This window comes from Salmo trutta, chromosome 2 (genome assembly GCF_901001165.1).
Source record: "Salmo trutta chromosome 2, fSalTru1.1, whole genome shotgun sequence".
NCBI lineage: Eukaryota > Metazoa > Chordata > Actinopteri > Salmoniformes > Salmonidae > Salmo > Salmo trutta.
The window spans coordinates 41,786,044-41,810,906 of record NC_042958.1 but is presented as its reverse complement, the minus strand read 5'-3'; the positions used below and the strand labels follow the sequence as shown (position 1 = coordinate 41,810,906).

The 24,863-nt window shown below is 43.4% G+C and overlaps 1 protein-coding gene across 1 annotated transcript in view; it reads left to right on the top strand.

Moving 5' to 3' along the window:
• The window catches only part of vit (vitrin), a gene marked incomplete in the record, with an annotated part of 88,944 nt that overhangs the window by 9,674 nt on the left and 54,407 nt on the right, over window positions 1-24,863 (top strand). The window contains 5 exon segments of the mRNA XM_029702161.1: window positions 17,376-17,491; window positions 22,408-22,473; window positions 22,653-22,809; window positions 24,225-24,358; window positions 24,572-24,649. Of these exon segments, the coding sequence (XP_029558021.1) occupies window positions 17,455-17,491; window positions 22,408-22,473; window positions 22,653-22,809; window positions 24,225-24,358; window positions 24,572-24,649 (472 nt within the window).

Here is a 24,863-nt window from a genome sequence, read left to right as displayed (position 1 = left end):
TGAACAGCTGAACAGCTGAACAGTTGAACAGCTGAATAGCTGAACATCTGAATAGCTGAACAGCTGAATAGTTGAACAGCTGAATAGTTAAATAGCTGAATAGTTGAATAGCTGAATAGTTGAATAGCTGAATAGTTGAACAGCTGAATAGCTGAACAGCTGAATAGCTGAACAGCTGAATAGTTGAACAGCTGAATAGTTGAACAGCTGAACAGTTGAACAGCTGAATAGTTGAATAGTTGAACAGCTGAATAGTTGAACAGCTGAATAGCTGAAAAGCTGAATAGCTGAACAGCTGAACAATTGAACAGCTGAATAGTTGAACAGCTGAATAGTTGAACAGCTGAACAGTTGAACAGCTGAACAGTTAAACAGTTAAACAGCTGAATAGCTGAACAGTTGAACAGTTGAACAGCTGAATAGCTGAATATTTGAACAGTTGAACAGCTGAATAGTTGAACAGCTGAATAGTTGAACAGCTGGACAGCTGAACAGCTGAATAGTTGAACAATTGAACAGCTGAAGATTTGAACAACTGAATAGTTGAACAGTTGAACAGTTGAACAGCTGAATAGTTGAACAGCTGAACAGCTGAACAGCTGAACAGCTGAATAGTTGAACAGCTGAACAGCTGAACAGCTGAACAGTTGAACAGTTGAACAGCTGAATAGTTGAACAACTGAACAGCTGAACAGCTGAATAGTTGAACAGTTGAACAGTTGAACAGCTGAATAGTTGAACAGCTGAACAGCTGAACAGCTGAACAGTTGAACAGCTGAATAGTTGAACAGCTGAACAGCTGAACAGTTGAACAGTTGAACAGCTGAATAGTTGAACAGCTGAACAGCTGAACAGCTGAACAGCTGAACAGCTGAACAGCTGAACAGTTGAACAGCTGAACAGTTGAACAGCTGAACAGCTGAATAGCTGAATAGTTGAACAGTTGAACAGCTGAACAGCTGAACAGTTGAACAGCTGAACAGTTGAACAGCTGAATAGTTGAACAGCTGAACAGCTGAACAGCTGAACAGTTGAACAGTTGAACAGCTGAATAGTTGAACAGCTGAACAGCTGAATAGTTGAACAGTTGAACAGCTGAATAGCTGAATAGCTGAATAGTTGAACAGTTGAACAGCTGAATATTTTTTTCTGCTGGTTATGCTTGTTATGTCTTGTGTGTTTTATATACTAATGAAGGAATAATTGAAAGGCTTACATTACAACATCTTATAACAACACAACAGGAACTTAAATCAACACGCAGACTAACACACACACACACACACACACACACACACACACACACACGGTTCTAGTTCAAAGGTGTCTGGTTGGCTAATCCTGTTATTGTTGTTTTGTTGTATGTAATCCGTGTTAGAACACTGAGAATGTTGTTCTGATAGAGAGGAATGTAAGGGTTAGAACACTGAGAATGTTGTTCTGATAGAGAGGAATGTTAGGGTTAGAACACTGAGAATGTTGTTCTGATAGAAAGGACTGTTAGGGTTAGAACACTGAGAATGTTGTTCTGATAGAGAGGAATGTTAGGGTTAGAACACTGAGAATGTTGTTCTGATAGAGAGGAATGTTAGGGTTAGAACACTGAGAATGTTGTCCTGATAGAGAGGAATGTAAGGGTTAGAACACTGAGAATGTTGTTCTGATAGAGAGGAATGTAAGGGTTAGAACACTGAGAATGTTGTTCTGATAGAGAGGAATGCTAGGGTTAGAACACTGAGAATGTTGTTCTGATAGAAAGGAATGTTAGGGTTAGAACACTGAGAATGTTGTTCTGATAGAGAGGAATGTTAGGGTTAGAACACTGAGAATGTTGTTCTGATAGAGAGGAATGTTAGGGTTAGAACACTGAGAATGTTGTCCTGATAGAGAGGAATGTAAGGGTTAGAACACTGAGAATGTTGTCCTGATAGAGAGGGATGTTAGGGTTAGAACACTGAGAATGTTGTCCTGATAGAGAGGAATGTTAGGGTTAGAACACTGAGAATGTTGTTCTGATAGAGAGGAATGTAAGGGTTAGAACACTGAGCATATTGTTCTGATAGAGAGGAATGTTAGGGTTAGAACACTGAGAATGTTGTTCTGATAAAGAAGAATGTAAGGGTTAGAACACTGAGAATGTTGTCCTGATAGAGAGGAATGTAAGGGTTAGAACACTGAGAATGTTGTTCTGATAGAGAAGAATGTTAGGGTTAGAACACTGAGAATGTTGTTCTGATAGAGACGAATGTAAGGGTTAGAACACTGAGAATGTTGTTCTGATAGAGACGAATGTAAGGGTTAGAACACTGAGCATATTGTTCTGATAGAGAGGAATGTTAGTTTTAGAACACTGAGAATGTTGTTCTGATAAAGAAGAATGTAAGGGTTAGAACACTGAGAATGTTGTCCTGATAGAGAGGAATGTAAGGGTTAGAACACTGAGAATGTTGTTCTGATAGAGAAGAATGTTAGGGTTAGAACACTGAGAATGTTGTTCTGATAGAGACGAATGTAAGGGTTAGAACACTGAGAATGTTGTTCTGATAGAGATGAATGTAAGGGTTAGAACACTGAGAATGTTGTTCTGATAGAGAGGAATGTAAGGGTTAGAACACTGAGAATGTTGTTCTGATAGAGAGGAATGTTAGGGTTAGGGTTAGAACACTGAGAATTGGATTGAATCTAGGAATAGGTTGTTGGTGGCTGACACTGAGTTAGCCATGATATATTCCCTCCTCCTCTGTAGGATGCCTACAGTAGTCCATTTCCATTGTGTATATGTAACCGATGTGAAATGGCTAGCTAGTTAGCGGTGGTGCGCGCTAATAGCGTTTCAATCGGTGACGTCACTCGCTCTGAGACCTTGAAGTAGTTGTTCCCCTTGCTCTGCAAGGGCCGTGGCTTTTGTGGCGCGATGGGTAACGATGCTTCGTGGGTGTCAGTTGTTGATGTGTGCAGAGGGTCCCTGGTTCAAGCCCAGGTAGGGGCGAGGAGAGGGATGGAAGCTATACTGTTACATATCAACAACCCACATGATCCCCATCCTCACCTCTGATACAAACATGCATAGCCACAGACTCTGGAAGCCCCTATTTAATAGTGATGAAGCTGAACTGAGGCCCTCACTCAAGCTGCACGTGAAACAGCTCTGTTAACTTTGTGGAGGGTTTGAGGAGGGCCTGGACCCTCTATCTCTGGCCCCAAACACACTCACATTTCTGTGCAGAAAAACTGAGTTAAAATATGTGCTGGGCACTGGTGAAAAGTAGTGTACCAGGTAAGGAATAAGATAGGGTTCCATTGAGATGTACACCTATATCCCTTTCAAACACAGGATGAAATACCACTGAGTTACCATGACTGGTTCTTTTTGCCTGCTTTTTGTAATATCTGAAAGGGGTAGAGGGTATAAAACCCACCTAAAGACCTAGTCGTGATTTCTGCATTTTCACAGACCCTGTAACTAACATCAGGTCTCTGTGAATGCTTCTCTGCTTTTTTTGCAGGTAAATTCATTAACACTTCCATTGTTTAACACCTCACTAACTTGAAAGGCAAACAGCCCCCATGGTTTAACAACACACCAACGTCTCCCAATTTGCCAGCTACCCACTGATATGTATAAATGGGTATCCGTGCAAGAAAGTGGTAAATACAGGGCTGTTTAAAACATATAACGATTACCTTGTATTTTTGTAGGTAATATACCACATATTCTGTCTGATATGGGTACTACTGTACAAGAGTGTTGGGGGTAGATAGATGTCAGTGGCGGTTGGTGACGTTTAAGATGAGGGAGGATGATACATTTTTTTATGAGCATGGCCTTATTTCTATTACAGCATATTGGATGACTGTCATTCATGTTCCATTCATCCAGTTCAATGTAACATAGATAGGTTTAGGATACTATCATGATACTCTAATGTTCCCTATACCCATCATGACATTGCTACGACCTAGCCTATGAATGAAAGTTTACAACGTTGGTGCACACAGATTAGAGTAACCAAGGTGACAGACAGTGACACATTCAATACCGCCTTGCACACTCTTGCCCGCGTCTAGCTGATCTAGGGTGTAATCATTAGTCCAAACAGTTGCAAACGAGAGTTTCTATTGGGACAAATTCTGGCATGTTTATCACCGTTTACTTTAGTGTTCTTCCGTTTAAGAAAAAAAAAATCAACAGAATCGGGGGAATGTATACAACCCCTGATCACACACAAACACAGTTCACTTTCATAGCAGCCAACGTACAAACAACATGAACATCATGCTCATTGTATAATTCCTTCTCGCGTCTACGTGCTCTTCTCCTCTCACCTTTTCCCTTCGCTTGCCAAACCTAACATAACATAACCGCTACACAGAGACGACGTTAGTAACTTTGTAGTCAACACAGCTACTAGAACTAACGCGTTAGTAAAACCCCGCTACAATTATGCAGTGCAGTGTACAGTCAGCAAACAGTTTAGCAGTTACACAAGCAGGCCCCATTGGCAATAAATTAATAAAACCATGAATAAAACCATATACCGCTTCTCCAAGACCAGGTCCAAATCCCTGTCATTTGCTTGAAGAAAAGGCGGAGAAGGTCGGGGTGCCTTGTGAGGATTCGTAGGCGAGTGAGAAAATCACCACTACCATCAGTTCTATTGGCCAATCACTGGAGAATAAACTGGATAATCTACGGTCAAGACTATCCTGCCAATGGGACATTCAAATCTGTAATATCTTATGTTTCACTGAGTCGTGGCTGAATGAGGTGGCTGGGTTTTCCGTGCATCGCCAGGAAAGAGCAGCTACATCTGGTAAGATGAGGGGCGGGGATGTGTGTCTATTTGTCAATAGTAGCTGATGCGTGATGTCTAATATTAAATAAGTCTCGAAATATTGCTTGCCTGAGGTAGAGTACCTCATGATAAGCTGTAGACCACACTATCTACCAAGAGAGTTGTCATCTATATTATTCGTAGCCGTCTATTTACCACCACAGAACAAAGCTGGCACTAAGACCGCTCTCAACCAACTCTATAAGGCCATAAGCGAACAACAAAATCCTCATCCAGAAGCTGCGCTCCTAGTGGCCGGGGACTTAAATGAAGTGAAACTTAAATCCGTTTTACCTCATTTCAACCAACATGTCACATGTGCAACCAGAGGGAAAAAACTCTAGACCACCTTTACACCACACACAGAGACACATACAAAGCTCTCCCTCACCCTCCATTTGGCAAATTTGACCATCATTTTATCCTCCTGATTCCTGCTTTCAAGCAAAAACTAAAGCAGGAAGTACCAGTAATTCACTCAATACGGAAGTGGTCAGATGACGCAGATGCTACGCTACAGGAGTGTTTTGCTAGCACAGACTGGAATATGTTCCGTGATTCATCCAATGGCACTGAGGAGTACACGACCTCAGTCATCGACTTCATCGACGACGTCGTCCCCACAGTGACCGTACGACCATAATCCAAACAGAAGCCATGGATTAGAGGCAACATCCGCACTGAGCTAAAGGCTAGAGCTGCCGTTTGCAAGGAGCGGGACACTAATACGGACACTTGTAAAAAATCCTGCTATGCCCTCAGACAAACAATCAAACAGGCAAAGCTTCAATACAGGACTAAGATTGAATTCTACTGAACCGGCTGTGGCAGGGCTTGCAAACTTTTGCGGACTACAAAGAGAAACCCAGCCGCGGGCTGCCCAGTGACGTGAACCTACCAGATGAGCTAAATACCTTTTATGCTCGCTTCGAGGCAAGCAACACTGAAGAATGCATGGGAGCACCAGCTGTTTTGGACAACTGTGTGATCACGCTCGCCGTAGCCGATGTGAGCAAGAGCTATAAACAGGTTAACATTCACAAGGCCGCAGGGCCAGACGGATTACCAGGGTGTGTACTCAGAGCATGTGCAGACCATCTGGCAAGCGTCTTCACTGACATTTTCAATCTCTCCCTTACCGAATCTGTAATATCCACGTTTCAAGCAGACCACCATAGTCCCTGTGCCCAAGAATGGAAAGGTAACATGCCTAAATGAGTATCGCCCATAGCATGTCGGTAGCCATGAAGTGCTTTGAAAGGCTGGCCATGGCTCACATCAACACCATCATCCCAGAAATCCTAGACCCACTCCAATTCGCATACCGCCCCAACAGATCTACAGATGACAAAATCTCAGTCGCACTCCACACTGCCCTTTCCCACCTGGACAAAAGGAACATCTATGTGAGAATGCTATTCATTGATTACAGCTCAGCGTTCAACACCATAGTGCCCACAAAGCTTATCACTACGCCAAGGACCCTGGGACTAAAAACCTGCCTCTGCAACTGGATCCTGGCCTTCCTGACAGGCCTTCTCCAGGTGGTAAGGATAGGCAACAACACATCTGCCACGCTGATCCTCAACACCGGGGGCCCTCAGGGTTGTGTACTTAGTCCCCTCCTGTACTTCCTGTTCACCCACGACTGCGTTGCCAAACACAACTCCAACACCATCATTAAGTTTTCTGACGACACAACAGTGGTAGGCCTGATCACTGACAACGATGAGACAGCCTCTACGGAGGCCTCCCCCTCAATGTGAGTGAGACAAAGGTGATGATCGTGGACTACAGGAAGAAGACGGGGCTGTACTGGAGCGTGTCGAGAGTTTCAAGTTCCTTGGCGTCCACATCACCAACAAACTATCATGGTCCAAAAACACCAAGACAGTCGTGAAGGGGTCACGATAAGACCTTTTCCCCCTCAGGAAACTGAAAAGGTTTTGCCATGGATCCTCAGATCCTCAAAAAGTTCTACAGCTGCACCATCGAGAGTATCCTGACCGGTTGCATCACCGCCTGGTATGACAACTACTCGGCATCTGACCGCAAGGCGCTACAGAGGGTAGTGCGTACGGCCCAATACATCACCGGGGGCCAAGCTTCCTGCCATCCAGGACCTATATACTAGGCGGTGTCAGAGGAAGGCCCAAAAAATTGTCAGAGACTCCAGTCATAGACTGTTCTCTCTGCTACCACATGGCAAGCGGTACCGCAGCACCAAGTCTAAGACCAAAAGGCTCCTTAACAGCTTCTACCACCAAGCTATAAGACCGCTGAACAGTTAAACAAATGGCCACCCGGACTATTTACATTGACGCCCCCCCCCACCCTTTATTTTTACACTGCTGCTACTCGCTGTTTATTATCTATGCATAATCACTTTACTCCTACCTACATGTACAAATGACCTCGACTAACCTGTACCCCCTCACATTGACTCAGTACTGGTATCCTCTGTATATATTGTAGCCTTGTTGTTGTAATGTAATTGTATTGTGTTACTTTTTATATTTTACTTTAGTTTATTTAGTTAATATTTTCTTAACTCTATTTCTTGAACTGCATTGTGGGTTAAGGGCTTCTAAAGCATTTCACTGCTGCTACCTGGTCTGTCATTCTGCCTAACTAAAGAGGACAGCCAGCTGGATGTGCAACAACCACACTCCTTGATTGGTTTTAGAGCTGTAATTTAATGGATTCCGCGCATGTGACAAAAAACATTTGATTTTGAACTACTACCACATTTCATGCACTGCAGTGCTAGCTAGCTGTAGCTTATGTTTTCAGTACTATATTCATTCTCTGATCCTTTGATTGGGTGGACAACATAATTACTGTGTAAGTCTATGGAAGGGGGTGAGAACCATGAGCCTCCTAGGTTTTGTATTGAAGTCAATGTACCCAGAGGAGGATGGAAGCTAGCTGTCCTCCGGCTACACCATGGTGCTACCCTACAGAGTGCTGTTGAGGCTACTGTAGAACGTCATTACAAAACAGTGTGTTTTAATCAAATATTTGGTGACGTGAATATATTTAGTATAATTTTATCAAAAAGGATAACTTTTTCAATTTTAAACTATTTTTATTTGTATGAAATTCACTGAGGAGGATAGTCCTCCCCTTCCTCCTCTGAGGAGCCTCCACTGGTAGATGTGTTGACAGGCGTCTGGTAAATAAGTGCTGTAGTTTCCTTTATCCAAAAGACAGAAATGCTGACTCACCTATTTAATTATCCTTATGCAGGTCTCTCTCTCTCTCATCTCTCTCTTATCGCTCTCTCTCTTCTCTCTCTCTCTTTATCTTCTCTCTCTCTTCTCTCTTCTCTCTTCTCTCTCTCTTTCTCTCTTTCTTCCTCTCCCTCTCTCTCTCGTCCTCTCTCTCGCTTTCTTCCTCTCTCTCTCTCTTCCTCTCTCTCTTCTCTCTCTTCTCTTCTCCTCTCTCTCTCTCTCCTCTCTCCTCTCTCTATCTTTTCTCTCTTCTCTCTCTCCTCTCGCTCTCTCTTCTCGCTCTTCTCTCTCTCTACTCTCTTATCTCTCTCTATTCTCTCCTCTCTCTTCTCTCTTTTCTCTGTCTTCTCACTCTCTATAACTCTCTCACACACTTTCTTACTTACCCCACCCCTCTCTCCTTTTCTCTCTCTCAGTCTGAGATGTTTCTATATCTGTCCTAGCATGTCCTTCCTCAGCCACCTCCCTCCCTCCCTCCCTCCTGGCTGGTGTGTGTGTGTGTGTGTGTGTGTGTGTGTGTGTGTGTGTGTGTGTGTGTGTGTTCATGCAGCATGGTTATCTGTCTGCCTGTCAAGACTCAAAACACCGTGGAAAATCATCAAATCAAATCAAATTTATTTATATAGCCCTTCTTACATCAGCTGATATCTCAAAGTGCTGTACAGAAACCAAGCCTAAAACCCCAAACAGCAAGCAATGCAGGTGTAGAAGCACAGTGGCTAGGAAAAACTCCCTAGAAAGGCCAAAACCTAGGAAGAAACCTAGAGAGGAACCAGGCTATGAGGGGTGGTCAGTCCTCTTCTGGCTGTGCCGGGTGGAGATTATAACAGCACATGGCCTAGATGTTCAAATGTTCATAAATTACCAGCATTGTCAAATAATAATAATCATAGTAGTTGTCGAGGGTGCAACAAGTCAGTAACACAAGAGTAAGTGTCAGTTGGCTTTTTCATAGCCGATCTTTGAGAGTATCTTTACCGCTCCTGCTGTCTCTAGAGAGTTGAAAACAGCAGGTCTGGGACAGGTAGCACGTCCGGTGAATAGGTCAGGGTTCCAGCAGGTCTGGGACAACAGGTCTGGGACAGGTGCACTGCTCTATAACAGAACTGAGATTGATTCCTGGTCTTGTTCTCATTTACTACCCTGAGTCTAGCCCTGAATGGGGTCACTGGACATGGTCCTAACATATTTGAGAATGTCCAACCTGCCAACGGTAGGTCTGACTCTGTGTTGAGAGAGTGAGAGACACGGTGCCAGCATTCCTTTGATAACAGGGTCTAATCGTCGGATTCACTCAACACATCTCTCAACACAGTTCTACCCTGCTGCCCTTGTACAGGGAGGGACCTGGGGACTAGAGTTCTACCCTGCTGCCCTTGTACAGGGAGGGACCTGGGGACTAGAGTTCTACCCTGCTCCCTTTGTACAGGGAGGGACCTGGGGACTAGAGTTCTACCCTGCTGCCCTTGTACAGGGAGGGACCTGGGGATGAGAGTTCTACCCTGCTCCCTTTGTACAGGGAGGGACCTGGGGACTAGAGTTCTACCCTGCTGCCCTTGTACAGGGAGGGACCTGGGGACTAGAGTTCTACCCTGCTGCCCTTGTACAGGGAGGGACCTGGGGACGAGAGTTCTACCCTGCTCCCTTTGTACAGGGAGGGACCTGGGGACTAGAGTTCTACCCTGCTGCCCTTGTACGGGAGGGACCTGGGGACTAGAGTTCTACCCTGCTCCCTTTGTACAGGGAGGGACCTGGGGACTAGAGTTCTACCCTGCTCCCCTTGTACAGGAAGGGACCTGGGGACTAGAGTTCTACCCTGCTCCCTTTGTACAGGGAGGGACCTGGGGACGAGAGTTCTACCCTGCTACCTTTGTACAGGGAGGGACCTGGGGACGAGAGTTCTACCCTACTGCCCTTGTACAGGGAGGGACCTGGGGACTAGAGTTCTACCCTGCTCCCCTTGTACAGGGAGGGACCTGGGGACTAGAGTTCTACCCTGCTGCCCTTGTACAGGGAGGGACCTGGGGACTAGAGTTCTACCCTACTGCCCTTGTACAGGGAGGGACCTGGGGACTAGAGTTCTACCCTGCTGCCCTTGTACAGGGAGGGACCTGGGGACGAAAGTTCTACCCTGCTCCCTTTGTACAGGGAGGGACCTGGGGACGAGAGGTCTACCCTGCTCCCCTTGTACAGGGGGGGACCTGGGGACTAGAGTTCTACCCTGCTCCCTTTGTACAGGGAGGGACCTGGGGACGAGAGGTCTACCCTGCTCCCCTTGTAAAGGGAGGGACCTGGGGACGAGAGTTCTACCATGCTCCCCTTGTACAGGGAGGGACCTGGGGACGAGAGGTCTACCCTGCTCCCCTTGTACAGGGGGGGACCTGGGGACTAGAGTTCTACCCTGCTCCCTTTGTACAGGGAGGGACCTGGGGACGAGAGGTCTACCCTGCTCCCTTTGTACAGGGAGGGACCTGGGGACGAGAGTACTACCCTGCTGCCCTTGTACAGGGAGGGACCTGGGGACTAGAGTTCTACCCTGCTCCCTTTGTACAGGGAGGGACCTGGGGACTAGAGTTCTACCCTGCTCCCCTTGTACAGGGGGGGACCTGGGGACGAGAGTACTACCCTGCTCCCCTTGTACAGGGAGGGACCTGGGGACTAGAGTTCTACCCTGCTCCCTTTGTACAGGGAGGGACCTGGGGACGAGAGTACTACCCTGCTCCCCTTGTACAGGGAGGGACCTGGGGACGAGAGTACTACCCTGCTCCCCTTGTACAGGGAGGGACCTGGGGACTAGAGTTCTACCCTGGGACCTGGGGACTAGAGTTCTACCCTACTGCCCTTGTATAGGGAGGGACCTGGGGACTAGAGTTCTACCCTATTGCCCCCGTCCCGTGTAAGGGACCTGGGGACTAGAGTTCTACACTACTGCCCCCGTCCCATGTAGGGGACGACCTGGGGACTAGAGTTCTACCCTTTTGCCCCCGTCCCGTGTAAGGGACCTGGGGACTAGAGTTCTACACTACTGCCCCTGTCCCATGTAGGGGACGACCTGGGGACTAGAGTTCTACCCTATTGCCCCCGTCCCGTGTAAGGGACCTGGGGACTAGAGTTCTACACTACTGCCCCCGTCCCATGTAGGGGACGACCTGGGGACTAGAGGTCTACCCTACTGCCCCCGTCCCGTGTAGGAGACCTGGGGACTACAGTTCTATCCTACTGCCCCCGTCCCGTGTAGGGGACCTGGGGACTAGAGTTCAACCTGGGGACTAGAGTTCTATCTGGGGACTAGAGTTCCACCTGGGGACTAGAGTTCCACCTGGGGACGAGAGTTCCACCTGGGGACGAGAGTTCCACCTGGGGACGAGAGTTCCACCTGGGGACTAGAGTTCTACCTGGGGACAAGAGTTCTACCTGGGGACTAGAGTTCCACCTGGGGACTAGAGTTCTACCTGGGGACTAGAGTTCCAACTTGGGACTAGAGTTCTACCTGGGGACTAGAGTTCCACCTGGGGACTAGAGTTCTACCTGGGGACTAGAGTTCCACCTGGGGACTAGAGTTCCACCTGGGGAGTTAACATCCTTATGTAGTAGAGTAGTCTCTGTCCTTCACTGAGCTCGAACCAGCAACCCTCTACCACCAACAACACATACTGTAGCACTCTGTTACCTGTCCGTCCACTAAAGCCATTGTCCTTGCAGAGCAGTGATGGTGGAACCATAATGACTCAAAGAACCCTTTGAGCCCCAACGACTCATTACAGATTAGTGCTCTTTTAGTGCTAATTAAAATGTAGGGGCGGCAGCCCGTTCTAATATCTGGGTGCATGGTTTGCTCACAGACCTTTTTGTGCAACCGTGAGTGAGAGTGTCGTACCAGTTCATTTAACTTGTTGTGTTATGCCGTTACATGTTATATATGACCACGGCCAGTGATGGTGTCTTGTGAAAGACTCACATTATGGTCTTGTGTCGTTTGAGAACAGTTGACTAAGTCAGTGGGTCTCAGGTGCAGCGTGGTAAGTGGTCATAATTTAAATAAATGATGAAACACTTAAACAAAGAAACAAAAACGAAAGCCAACAGTTCTGTCAGGTGAAAAACACAAGACAGAAAACAACTACCCACAAGACCCCAAAGGAAAACAGGCTGCCTAAGTATGGCTCCCAATCAGCAACAACGATAGACAGCTGTCCCTGATTGAGAACCATACCAGGCCAAAACAATGAAATACAAAACATAGGAAAAAGGACATAGAATGCCCACCCTAGTCACACCCTGGCCTAACCAAAATAGAGAATAAAACCCTCTCTATGGCCAGGGCGTGACACAAATTCACGGACTTATCAACCAAACATCCCTGGTCATCCCTACTGCCTCTGATCTGGAGGACTCACTAAACAGAGAACATCCCTGGTCATCCCTACAACCTCTGATCTGGAGTACTCACTAAACAGAGAACATCCCTGGTCATCCCTACTGCCTCTGATCTGGAGGACTCACTAAACAGAGAACATCCCTGGTCATACTGCTTCTGATCTGGAGGACTCACTAAACAGAGAACATCCCTGGTCATCCCTACAACCTCTGATCTGGCGGACTCACTAAACAGAGAACATCCCTGGTCATACTGCCTCTGATCTGGAGGACTCACTAAACAGAGAACATCCCTGGTCATACTGCCTGTGATCTGGAGGACTCACTAAACAGAGAACATCCCTGGTCATACTGCCTCTGATCTGGCAGACTTACTAAATACACATGCTTTGTTTGTAGATGATGTTTGAGTGTGTTGGAGTGTGACCCTGGATTTCCATACATTTAAAAAAAAATATAAATTGGTGCTTTCTGGGTTGCTTAATGAATTTGAAATGATTTATACTTTTACTTTTGATACTTAAGTATATTAAAAACCAAATACTTTTATACATTTACTCAGGTAGTATTTTACTGGGTAATTTGTAACTTTTACTTGAGTAACTTTCTATTAAAGTATCTTTACTTTTACTCAAGTATGAAAATGTAATACTTTTCCCCCACCCCCACTGGTTAACAGGTCTCTGATCTTTTAAGTGTATTTTTCTATGAGAGAACATTTCTTCTAAATCATAATCCCAGTGGGTAGAGGAGATGTTTTTTGTTGTGTGTACAGTATGCAGTCATAAAGGAAAGGATTTGTGTATTGGGGTGTTGTGTTCATGACTGAACTTGATGCTGCTTTTTTTCCTATTGAACCGAGTGGTGGAATGAAGTTACACTCCCATAGGATGAATGCTGTTTCTGATTGGGCTTTTTTGCCTGTCGTAATGGCTTGATGTGTCTGAAGACCTGATTCTGTTTAAAAGGAGACGCATGACCTCTAGACCTGTTTCTCTATATCCAGCTTCTATCTGTTTCTCTATATCCAGATTCTATCTGTTTCACTACATCCAGATTCTATCTGTTTCTGTTGTTGGTCTTTTAAAACTCCTATTGGACATTGTCTCTCTCTCAAATTCAAATTTCAAATTCAAGCTGCTTTATTGGCATGAAAAACATTGTGTTAATATTGCCAAAGCAACAATGTATACAATATACATTGTAATACAATTATAAACAATAACAAATATTAATATAACATGGCAGTAATTAATAATACAAAATTAAAAATAATAACAATAAAATAGTAGTAAAATAATAGTAAAATAGTAGAATGCAATAAATATAAAAATCTAAATATGGAAAATGAATCTATAACTAACTTATAACTAAATAACGGTCATCTTCACCATTACATCAGTACTACAACTACTATCATCATTACTACTACTATCACCACCATCACTAAACTGTTATCATTACCATTACTACCCATACCACTACTATTTGGAATGATAAACGACAATAATAATAGAAATAACAATAACAGTAATAACAATAATAGTAATAATAAGTAAGTTACTGCTTACTATGCAGATGTTATTATTCAGTGTCCCTCAGGCTATGGCAGGCAAATACATATTTGGCTGCAAGAGGAGCCATTGCTCCTTCGCCCATGAGTATTTTTAGTTTTTCCTCTGGGTTTAATAAGTTCAAATTTGGAATAAATGTAGTCATTTCTGTGAATAAGGAATCTCTTTGTGAGGAATATTTATCACAGTAAAGGAGAAAGTGCATCTCTGTCTCTACCTCCCTGTCGTGCAGTGACCACATACACGCTCCTCTTTGGGTAGCCATGTCTTTTTATGTCTGCCGGTTTCTATTGCCAATCGGTGGTCACTCAGCCTGTACTTGGTAAGGATCTGTCTCTGCTTCGTATCTCTGACAGAGTAGAGATAATCAGCAAATTCATATTCTCTGTTTAGGGTCAGGTAGCAATTTAGTCGGCTTTGGGATTTTGTTTCGTTTTTCCAATGTTGTAAATATGAGTCCTTTGATTGGTTCATGATTTTGTTAATTTGAATTCTTTCTTTTGAAGCAGTGCTGGTGTGAGCTTGGTTGGTGAAGTCCAACACCAGCTGACTGAGAGGGCTCGATTCTGGGCTCAGCTCTTGGGTTTGGAGTGCTTTAAATTGTAGACTTGAATTTGGACTTGAATTTAGATGTAGCCAAAATTTTAATGATCTTTTCTGTATTTTCATTATTACTGGAAAGCGGTCCAATTCTGCCCTACATGCATTAGTTGGTGTATTTCTCTGGACTTGTAGGATTTTCCGACAGAATTCTGCATGTAGGGCTTCAAGTGGATGTTTGTCCCACATTTTAAAGTCCAGTTTATTGAGTGGCCCCCAAACCTCACTTCCGTAAAGAGCTATTGGTAGGATTACACTGTCAAATATTTTGGTCCAAATTCTAATTGGGATGTTGATTTTGAATAATTTCATTTTTATTGCATACAATATTCTGCGGGCTTTTTCTTTGAGTGTATTCACTGCCATATTAAAGTTTCCCGATGCAGATATGGTCAGACCAAGGTAGGTGTAATTTTTAGTGTGTTCAATGATGGTGTTGTTCAGGGTGAATTTATATTTGTGTTTCTGACATCTGGTTTTCTTTTGGAAAATCATGATTTTCGTTTTTTGGAAATTTACTGCCAGGGCCCAATTATGGCAATATTGCTCTAGAATATTAATGTTCTGTTGAAGACCTTCTTTGGTTGGTGATAGAAGTACCAAGTCATCAGCATATAGCAGGTATTTCACCTCTGTGTCAAATAGTGAGAATGGTCCAACATGTCTGCTAATTCATTGATATAAATGTTGAAAATGCTTGGACTCAAACTGCAGCCTTGTCTCACACCTCGACATTGTGAAAATAATTCTGTTCTTTGGTTTTTGATTTTTATTGCACATTTATTTTCTGTGTACATACATTTTATTAAGTCATACACCTTACCACCAAGCCCACTTTGGAGAATTTTGTAGAATAGCCCTTCATGCCAAATAGAATCAAATGCTTTTTTAAAGTCAATAAAGCAAGCAAAGATTTTGCCATCTTTTTTTTGGTGGACGTGTTTATTAATTAGCGTGTGTAAGGTGTATATATGGTCAGTAGTGCGATGGTTAGGGAGAAAGCCAATTTGACATTTACTTATTACATTTTTTTCTTGAAGAAAGGTTAGAATTCTTGAATTCAAAATGCTACAGAAAACCTTTCCCAAGTTACTGTTTACGCAAATTCCCCTGTAATTATTGGGGTCTGATTTGTCTCCACTTTTGTGGATAGGGGAGATGAGCCCCTGGTTCCAGGCATCAGGGAAGCAGCCAGAAGTTAAAACCATGTTGAACAATTTAAGCACAGCATTTTGCAACTCAGGTGTGCTGTTTTTCAGCGTTTCATTTCTGATGTTGTCTAGACCACAAGCCTTCTTTGATTTAATAGATTTGAGCTTTTCATTTAGTTCTTGTTGGGTTATTGGGTACTAATGGATTTTGGTTGTTTTTAATGACTGATTCAAGCGTGTTCAATTTTTCTCAAGTCTTTTTGTGGGATGTTTTTGTATAGATTATCAAAATACGTTTTCCAAATTCCTACATCTTGTATGGCTAATTCCTGTGGCTTTGTTGTGCTTAAATTGTTCCACATGTCCCAGAACTGATTTTGGTCAATTGCGTTTTCAATTTCATCAAGTGTCTTGTTGGTATAATTCAATTTCTTGCATTTCAGTGTTTGTTTATATTGTTTCAGAGTTTCAAAATATTCATATCGTAGCTCTGGGTTGTTTTGCTGCTTATGTTTTTCATTTGACATTTGTCTTAGGTGTTTTGTGATTGTTTTACATTCATTATCAAACCATTTATCAGAAACATTTTGTTTTTTGTTTCTGAGGTTGCATTTCTTTGGTTTTCTCAAATTTGCTTTCGATGCTGCTTTTTGGAATATGCAGTTGATGTTTTGAGTAGCCGAATTGACACCATCTTTATGTTTTCTCTCTCTCACTTTCTCTCTCTCTCTCTCTCTCTCTCTCTCTCTCTCTCTCTCTCTCTCTCTCTCTCTCCTCTCTCTCTCTCTCTCTCTCTCTCTCTCTCTCTCTCTCTCTCTCTCTCTCTCTCTCTCTCTCTCTCTCTCTCTCTCTCTCTCTCTCTCTCTCTCTCTCTCTCTCTCTCTCTCTCTCTCTCTCTCTCTCTCTCTCTCTCTCTCTCTCTCTCTCTCTCTCTCTCTCTCTCTCTCTCTCTTTCTCTCTCTCTCTCTCTCTCTCTCTCTCTCTCTCTCTCTCTCTCTCTCTCTCTCTCTCTCTCTCTCTCTCTCTCTCTCTCTCTCTCTCTCTCTCTCTCTCTCTCTCTCTCTCTCTCTCTTTCTCTCTCTATCTCTCTCTTTCTCTCTCTTTCTCTCTCTTTCTTCCTCTCTTCCTCTCTCTCTCTCTCTCTGCTCTCTTTTTCTCTCTCTCTTCCTCTCTCGCTCTCTCTTCCTCTCTCTCTCTCTTCTTCTCTCTCTCTTTCTCTCTTCCTCTCTCTCTCTTCCTCTCTCTCTCTTTCTCTCTTTCTTCCTCTCCCTCTCTCTCGTCCTCTCTCTCTCTTCCTCTCTCTCTCTCTCTCTCTCTCTCTTCTTCTCTCTCTCTTTCGCTCTTCCTCTCTCTCTCGCTCTTCCTCTCTCTCTCTCTCTTTCTCTCTTTCTTTCTCTCCCTCTCTCTCGTCCTCTCTCCCTCTTTCTTCCTCTCTCTCTCCCTCTATCTCTCTCTCTCTCTCTCTCTCCTCTCCCCCCCATGGCTGACCCTGTAAAACAACACATTTCACAGCACCTACAGTATGTGGTGTACGTGACAATAAAAACATATAATTTTTTATCTCCATTCGCTCTCTCTTTCTCTGTCTCTCTCTCTCTCTCTCAGGGGGAGTGAGTTACGAGGACAGCTCTAGGAGGACATCAAACAGACAGACTAGACCATCAGCCTTCCACCTCCCAACACCATGCTGCTCAGAGCACCACTCACTGCTGTCTGGCTGGGTAGGGGTTAGCACACACACACACACACACACACACACACACACACACACACACACACACACACACATACATACACACGGTTGCACACATAACAAACACACACATGCAAGCACGCACACACACACACACAAACCATAGCGAACATGTTTCCAAAATACCATTGGTGTTAAGTCTATCGTCATCTGTGGTTGTTGTGGGTACTGTATTTGTACAACACATGTAGATCCTGATTATGTGGTTACTGTATTTGTACAACACATGTAGATCCTGATTATGTGGTTACTGTATTTGTACAACACATATAGATCCTGATTATGTGGTTACTGTATTTGTACAACACATATAGATCCTGATTATGTGGTTACTGTATTTGTACAACACATATAGATCCTGATTATGTGGTTACTGTATTTGTACAACACATGTAGATCCTGATTATGTGGTTACTGTATTTGTACAACACATATAGATCATGATTATGTGGTTACTGTATTTGTACAACACATATAGATCATGATTATGTGGTTACTGTATTATTTTAACTTGTACCCATTTGTATGTATAAAATCCTTTATGACCATATGTACAGTGAGGGAAAAATGTATTTGATCCCCTGCTGATTTTCTACGTTTGCCCACTGACAAAGAAATGATCAGTCTATAATTTTAATTGTAGGTTTATTTCAACAGTGGGAGACAGAATAACAACAAAAAAATCCAGAAAAACGCATGTCAAAAATGTTATAAATTGATTTGCATTTTAATGAGGGAAATACGTTTTTGACCCCTCTGCAAAACATGACTTAGTACTTGGTGGCAAAACCCTTGTTGGCAATCACAGAGGTCAGACGTTTCTTGTAGTTGGCCACCAGGTTTGCACACATCTCAGGAGGGATTTTGTCCCACTCGTCTTTGCAGATCTTCTCCAAGTCATTAAGGTTTCGAGGCTGACGTTTGGCAACTCGAACCTTCAACTCCCTCCAAAGATGTTCTATGGGATTAAGGTCTGGAGACTGGCTAGGCCACTGCAGGACCTTAATGTGCTTCTTCTTGAGCCACTCCTTTGTTGCCTTGGCTGTGTGTTTTGGGTCATTGTCATGCTGGAATACCCATCCACGACCCATTTTCAATGCCCTGGCTGAGGGAAGGAGGTTCTCACCCAAGATTTGACTGTACAGGGCCCCGTCCATCGTCCCTTTGATGCGGTGAAGTTGTCCTGTCCCCTTAGCAGAAAAACACCCCCAAAGCATAATGTTTCCACCTCCATGTTTGACAGTGGGGATGGTGTCTTGGGGTAATAGGCAGCATTCCTCCTTCTCCAAACACGCCGAGTTGAGTTGATGCCAAAGAGCTCCATTTTGGTCTCATCTGACCACAATACTTTCACCCAGTTGTCCTCTGAATCATTCAGATGTTCATTGGCAAACTTCAGACGGGCATGTATATGTGCTTTCTTGAGCAGGGGGACCTTGTGGGCGCTGCAGGATTTCAGTCCTTCACGGCGTAGTGTGTTACCGATTGTTTTCTTGGTGACTATGGTCCCAGCTGCCTTGAGAACATTGACAAGATCCTCCCGTGTAGTTCTGGGCTGATTCCTCACCGTTCTCATGATCATTGCAACTCCACGAGGTGAGATCTTGCATGGAGCCCCAGGCTGAGGGAGATTGACAGTTCTTTTGTGTTTCTTCCATTTGCGAATAATCACACCAACTGTTGTCACCTTCTCACCAAGCTGCTTGGCGATGGTCTTGTAGCCCATTCCAGCCTTGTGTAGGTCTACAATCTTGTCCCTGACATCCTTGGAGAGCTCTTTGGTCTTGGCCATGGTGGAGAGTTTGGAATCTGATTGATTGATTGCTTCTGTGGACAGGTGTCTTTTATACAGGTAACAAGCTGAGATTAGGAGCACTCCCTTTAAGAGTGTGCTCCTAGTCTCAGCTCGTTACCTGTATAAAAGACACCTGGGAGCCAGAAATCTTTCTGATTGAGAGGGGGTCAAATACTTATTTCCCTCATTAAAATGCAAATCAACTTAGAACATTTTTGACATGCGTTTTTCTGGATTTTTTTGTTGCTATTCTATCTCTCACTGTTCAAATAAACCTACCATTAAAATTATAGACTGATCATTTCTTTGTCAGTGGGCAAACGTACAAAATCAGCAGGGGATCAAATACATTTTTCCCTCACTGTACCTCTGTGATTAATTATGAATTGCTTCCACACCCACCATACGTCTTGTGAGTAATGGTCATGTGAGGTGAAATGTGTATATTTTGGGATGTGAACACTCAGTGTGTTTGACCTGACGAAGATCCGTTTCAGATGGAAACGTCATTAAAGTGGTAAATTGGGAGCATAAACAGGCCTTACTGTTAGTAGTGAATCGGGAGCATAAAAAGGCCTTACTGGTAGTGGTGAATTGGGAGCATAAACAGGCCTTACTGTTAGTAGTGAATTGGGAGCATAAAAAGGCCTTACTGGTAGTGGTGAATTGGGAGCATAAACAGGCCTTACTGTTAGTAGTGAATTGGGAGCATAAACAGGCCTTACTGTTAGTGGTGAATTGGGAGCATAAACAGGCCTTACCGTTAGTGGTGAATTGGGAGCATAAACAGGCCTTACTGGTAGTGGTGAATTGGGAGCATAAACAGGTCTTCCTGTTAGTGGTGAATTGGGAGCATAAACAGGTCTTACTGTTAGTGGTGAATTGGGAGCATAAACAGGCCTTCCTGTTAGTGGTGAATTGGGAGCATAAACAGGCCTTAATGTTAGTGGTGAATTGGGAGCATAAACAGGCCTTACTGTTAGTGGTGAATTGGGAGCATAAACAGGCCTTAATGTTAGTTGTGAATTGGGAGCATAAACAGGCCTTACTGTTAGTAGTGAATTGGGAGCATAAACAGGCCTTACTGTTAGTGGTGAATTGGGAGCATAAACAGGCCTTACTGTTAGTGGTGAATTGGGAGCATAAACAGGCCTTACCGTTAGTGGTGAATTGGGAGCATAAACAGGCCTTACTGGTAGTGGTGAATTGGGAGCATAAACAGGTCTTCCTGTTAGTGGTGAATTGGGAGCATAAACAGGTCTTACTGTTAGTGGTGAATTGGGAGCATAAACAGGCCTTCCTGTTAGTGGTGAATTGGGAGCATAAACAGGCCTTAATGTTAGTGGTGAATTGGGAGCATAAACAGGCCTTACTGTTAGTGGTGAATTGGGAGCATAAACAGGCCTTAAAACCTGTTGAGGATCTTATCCCGATCTTATCCCGGTATTGGGATTCATTGTCATGTGACCATGGCGGGGAATTCAAAACTGCAAGAGTAATCATTTCAAAAAATCAAATAATCAACTATTTTCCTCCATTTGAAAGATATATCTCCTAAATCTAACCACGCTGTCCGATTTTCAGAGGCATTACGGAGAATGCATAAAGTTAGGTTATGTGAGGAGAGTACATTGACAATAGCTGCGTGTAATGTTTAGCCAATTCAAAGAAGGGCATCAACAGACAGAAAACTAGCTAGAATTATGCACTTACCTTTGACAATCTGCATCAGATGACACTCATAGGACATTATGTTATACAATACATGCATTTTTAGTTCCATCAAGTTCATATTTATATCCAAAAACAGCATTTACAGTCGCCGGTGAAATTCAGAATTTTTTTCGGCTCGAATGCACCCAGTGAATCCAGCATTACAAATCACGGAATTACTATTCGAAAACATTGGTAAATTATAATATTGTCATTCAAAGAATAATATATTATCATCTCGTAATTGCTACCGAATGGCCAGATCTCAAAATAACTTTACTGGGAAATCACATTTTGCATAAACTGGGTACTATGCTAACAACAATAAGCTATATGCTAAGCTAAGCTAAGCTATACCGTTAGCATTAGCATCATCTAATATCGATAATAACATTCTAAATATCCCCTTACCTTTGATTATCTCCATCAGAAGGCGCTGCCAGAGATCCCAGGTCCAGAACAAATGTGGTTTCTTTTGACAAAGTTCATAATTTATGTCCAAATAGTTAGCGTTCAGTAGGCTCCCACAAAATGAGGTGGGCAGTGTAAAGTCACGTCAAAAAGCTAAAGAAAACCTAGTAAATAATCTATTTACGTTTGTTTAAACATGTCAAACGTTGTTCATCATTAATCTTTTGGTCCATTTTTAACGTGAAACATCAGTAAACATCAGTAATATTTTCACACAACCTATCAAGTGTCTAGAATAAACGATAATGACAAAGGCACTCTTCTCAGATTCATGCGCAGGCGCAAAAAATGAAGTGATGACGTGTCAACTTGTAAGCTTTCTTATTCGGTCTGTATTCATCACAGATGCTTCCAACAACTTTCTAAAGATCGTTGACATCTAGTGGAAGCAGTAGGAGTTGCGAACTGAATCCTTTCTCACTGTGGTATCTTTAAAACAATGACACTAAATAGTACAGTCACAAAATTCTCATTTTTTTTAATCTATTTTTCACAGGTTTTTGCCTGCAATATGAGTTTTGTTATACTTACAGACACCATTCAAACTGTTTTAGAAAATTCAGAGTGTTTTCTATCCGAATGTGTTAATAATATGCATATCCTAGCTTCTGAGTTGGTGTAGGAGGCAGTTAAAAATTGCCACATATTTTTTTCAAAATTCTCAATACTGCCCCCGTGGCCCGTAGAGGTTAATGTTAGTGGTGAATTGGGAGCATAAACAGGCCTTACTGTTCTTTACTGTATTCTTGTCACATCATAGAGGATTCGAGGAACACCCATATTATGTCAATCTGTGAACAGCTATAACAGGCTGTGTGGGGCTAGCTGTTTGTGGTAGTCTATTGTGAAGAATGTGGGTTTCAGTATATCTATATAAATACATTGTATTGCTTCCTGTCCTCTAGCCCTTCTACTCAGCTGCAGTAGTGAAGCCAAACCAAACGGATCCAAGAACAAGAAACCAAAACAAGGTAATAGTGGGCAAAAACATTTTCACACTATAGTTTTTGCCTAAACTGGCTCAGACATGTCCTTTCCAGTACAAGTACAGCATGTCCTGACCCCTCCCCTCCCCTCCAGTGGTTCCAGCAATAGTGTGTGCATAATTAACAGAGTATTGTGTGTGTTGTAACTCCCCCCCCCCCCCCAGTGATTCCAGCCATAGAGTGTGACGTCCGGGCTGGGAAGATCAACCTCCCAGAATTCATAGCCAAATGCCCATCTGACTGTAAACAGACAAAAAGTCAGGTTTATGGGACAGGAGTCTTCGCTTCCATCTCCAGCATCTGTAACGCTGCCATACACAGGTCAGTACAGGTTCAGTACAACACCATACACAGGTCAGTACAGGTTCATTACAACACCATACACAGGTCAGTACAGGTTCAGTACAACACCATACACAGGTCAGTACAGGTTCATTACAACACCATACACAGGTCAGTACAGGTTCATTACAACACCATACACAGGTCAGTACAGGTTCATTACAACACCATACACAGGTCAGTACAGGTTCATTACAACACCATACACAGGTCAGTACAGGTTCACTACAACACCATACACAGGTCAGTACAGGTTCATTACAACACCATACACAGGTCAGTACAGGTTCATTACAACACCATACACAGGTCAGTACAGGTTCATTACAACACCATACACAGGTCAGTACAGGTTCATTACAACACCATACCAGGTCAGTACAGGTTCATTACAACACCATACACAGGTCAGTACAGGTTCACTACAACACCATACACAGGTCAGTACAGGTTCACTACAACACCATACACAGGTCAGTACAGGTTCACTACAACACCTTACACAGGTCAGTACAGGTTTATTACAACACCATACACAGGTCAGTACAGGTTCATTACAACACCATACACAGGTCAGTACAGGTTCACTACAACACCATACACAGGTCAGTACAGGTTCATTACAACACCATACACAGGTCAGTACAGGTTCATTACAACACCATACACAGGTCAGTACAGGTTCATTACAACACCATACACAGGTCAGTACAGGTTCATTACAACACCATACACAGGCCAGTACAGGTTCACTACAACACCATACACAGGTCAGTACAGGTTCATTACAACACCATACACAGGTCAGTACAGGTTCATTACAACACCATACACAGGTCAGTACAGGTTCACTACAACACCATACACAGGTCAGTACAGGTTCATTACAACACCATACACAGGTCAGTACAGGTTCATTACAACACCATACACAGGTCAGTACAGGTTCACTACAACACCATACACAGGTCAGTACAGGTTCATTACAACACCATACACAGGTCAGTACAGGTTCATTACAACACCATACACAGGTCAGTACAGGTTCATTACAACACCATACACAGGTCAGTACAGGTTCATTACAACACCATACACAGGTCAGTACAGGTTCATTACAACACCATACACAGGTCAGTACAGGTTCATTACAAACACCATACACAGGTCAGTACAGGTTCATTACAACACCATACACAGGTCAGTACAGGTTCATTACAACACCATACACAGGTCAGTACAGGTTCATTACAACACCATACACAGGTCAGTACAGGACATGTTAAGTACTGTATTATTTTTGCCCTAGCCTTCATCCAATTGAAGTTTCTTGGGCATTGTTTGGACAGTGTGTGTGACAATATGTGTTTTATGGTATTGTTTTTGGCCTACAGCGGTGTCATCACTAACTCAGGAGGTAAGGTGATTGTAAGGAAGATGGCTGGACAGAACATCTATAGAGGCTCCAACTCCCAGGGGCTCCGATCTCTGTCTCTGCCCAAGTGGAGAGAGTCCTTCGTTGTCTCAGGTAATCAATCAATTGACCAATCGATCTTAGCCTGGCTAAACAAGGCAGGCTAAGATCGTAGCCTAGCTTAGCTTGCTGTTGTACCACATGTTTTGTCAGGCCAGGCTACTGATTCCTTCTGATAACACAGTAGAAACACTATCAGTCGCTGTACTACCTCCAATGTCTTTAGATGTTGCCTGATCCATTTCTGAATTGTTGTTGTTGTCTTAGTCGGCAAGCCTAAGAAAGGAGTCATCTACCCGTCTACCCTGGACTACATTCCCTCCAGACCTACCTACAGCAAAACAGGTGAGATGGATTTTTTTTTAATTATGCAATGTACATAAAAATGAGAATCATGGTTATGAAGCTGTTTTATGTGTAGTAGTTTGTCAATTCAAGTTAAACAAAATAACAGACCTGGATGAGAGGTGACATGCAGGTAAAGAAAGAGGAACATCATGACCTGATGATATGAACTTTACAGATTGATTGGTTTGAAGTCAGACTGAGCAGCAGAATG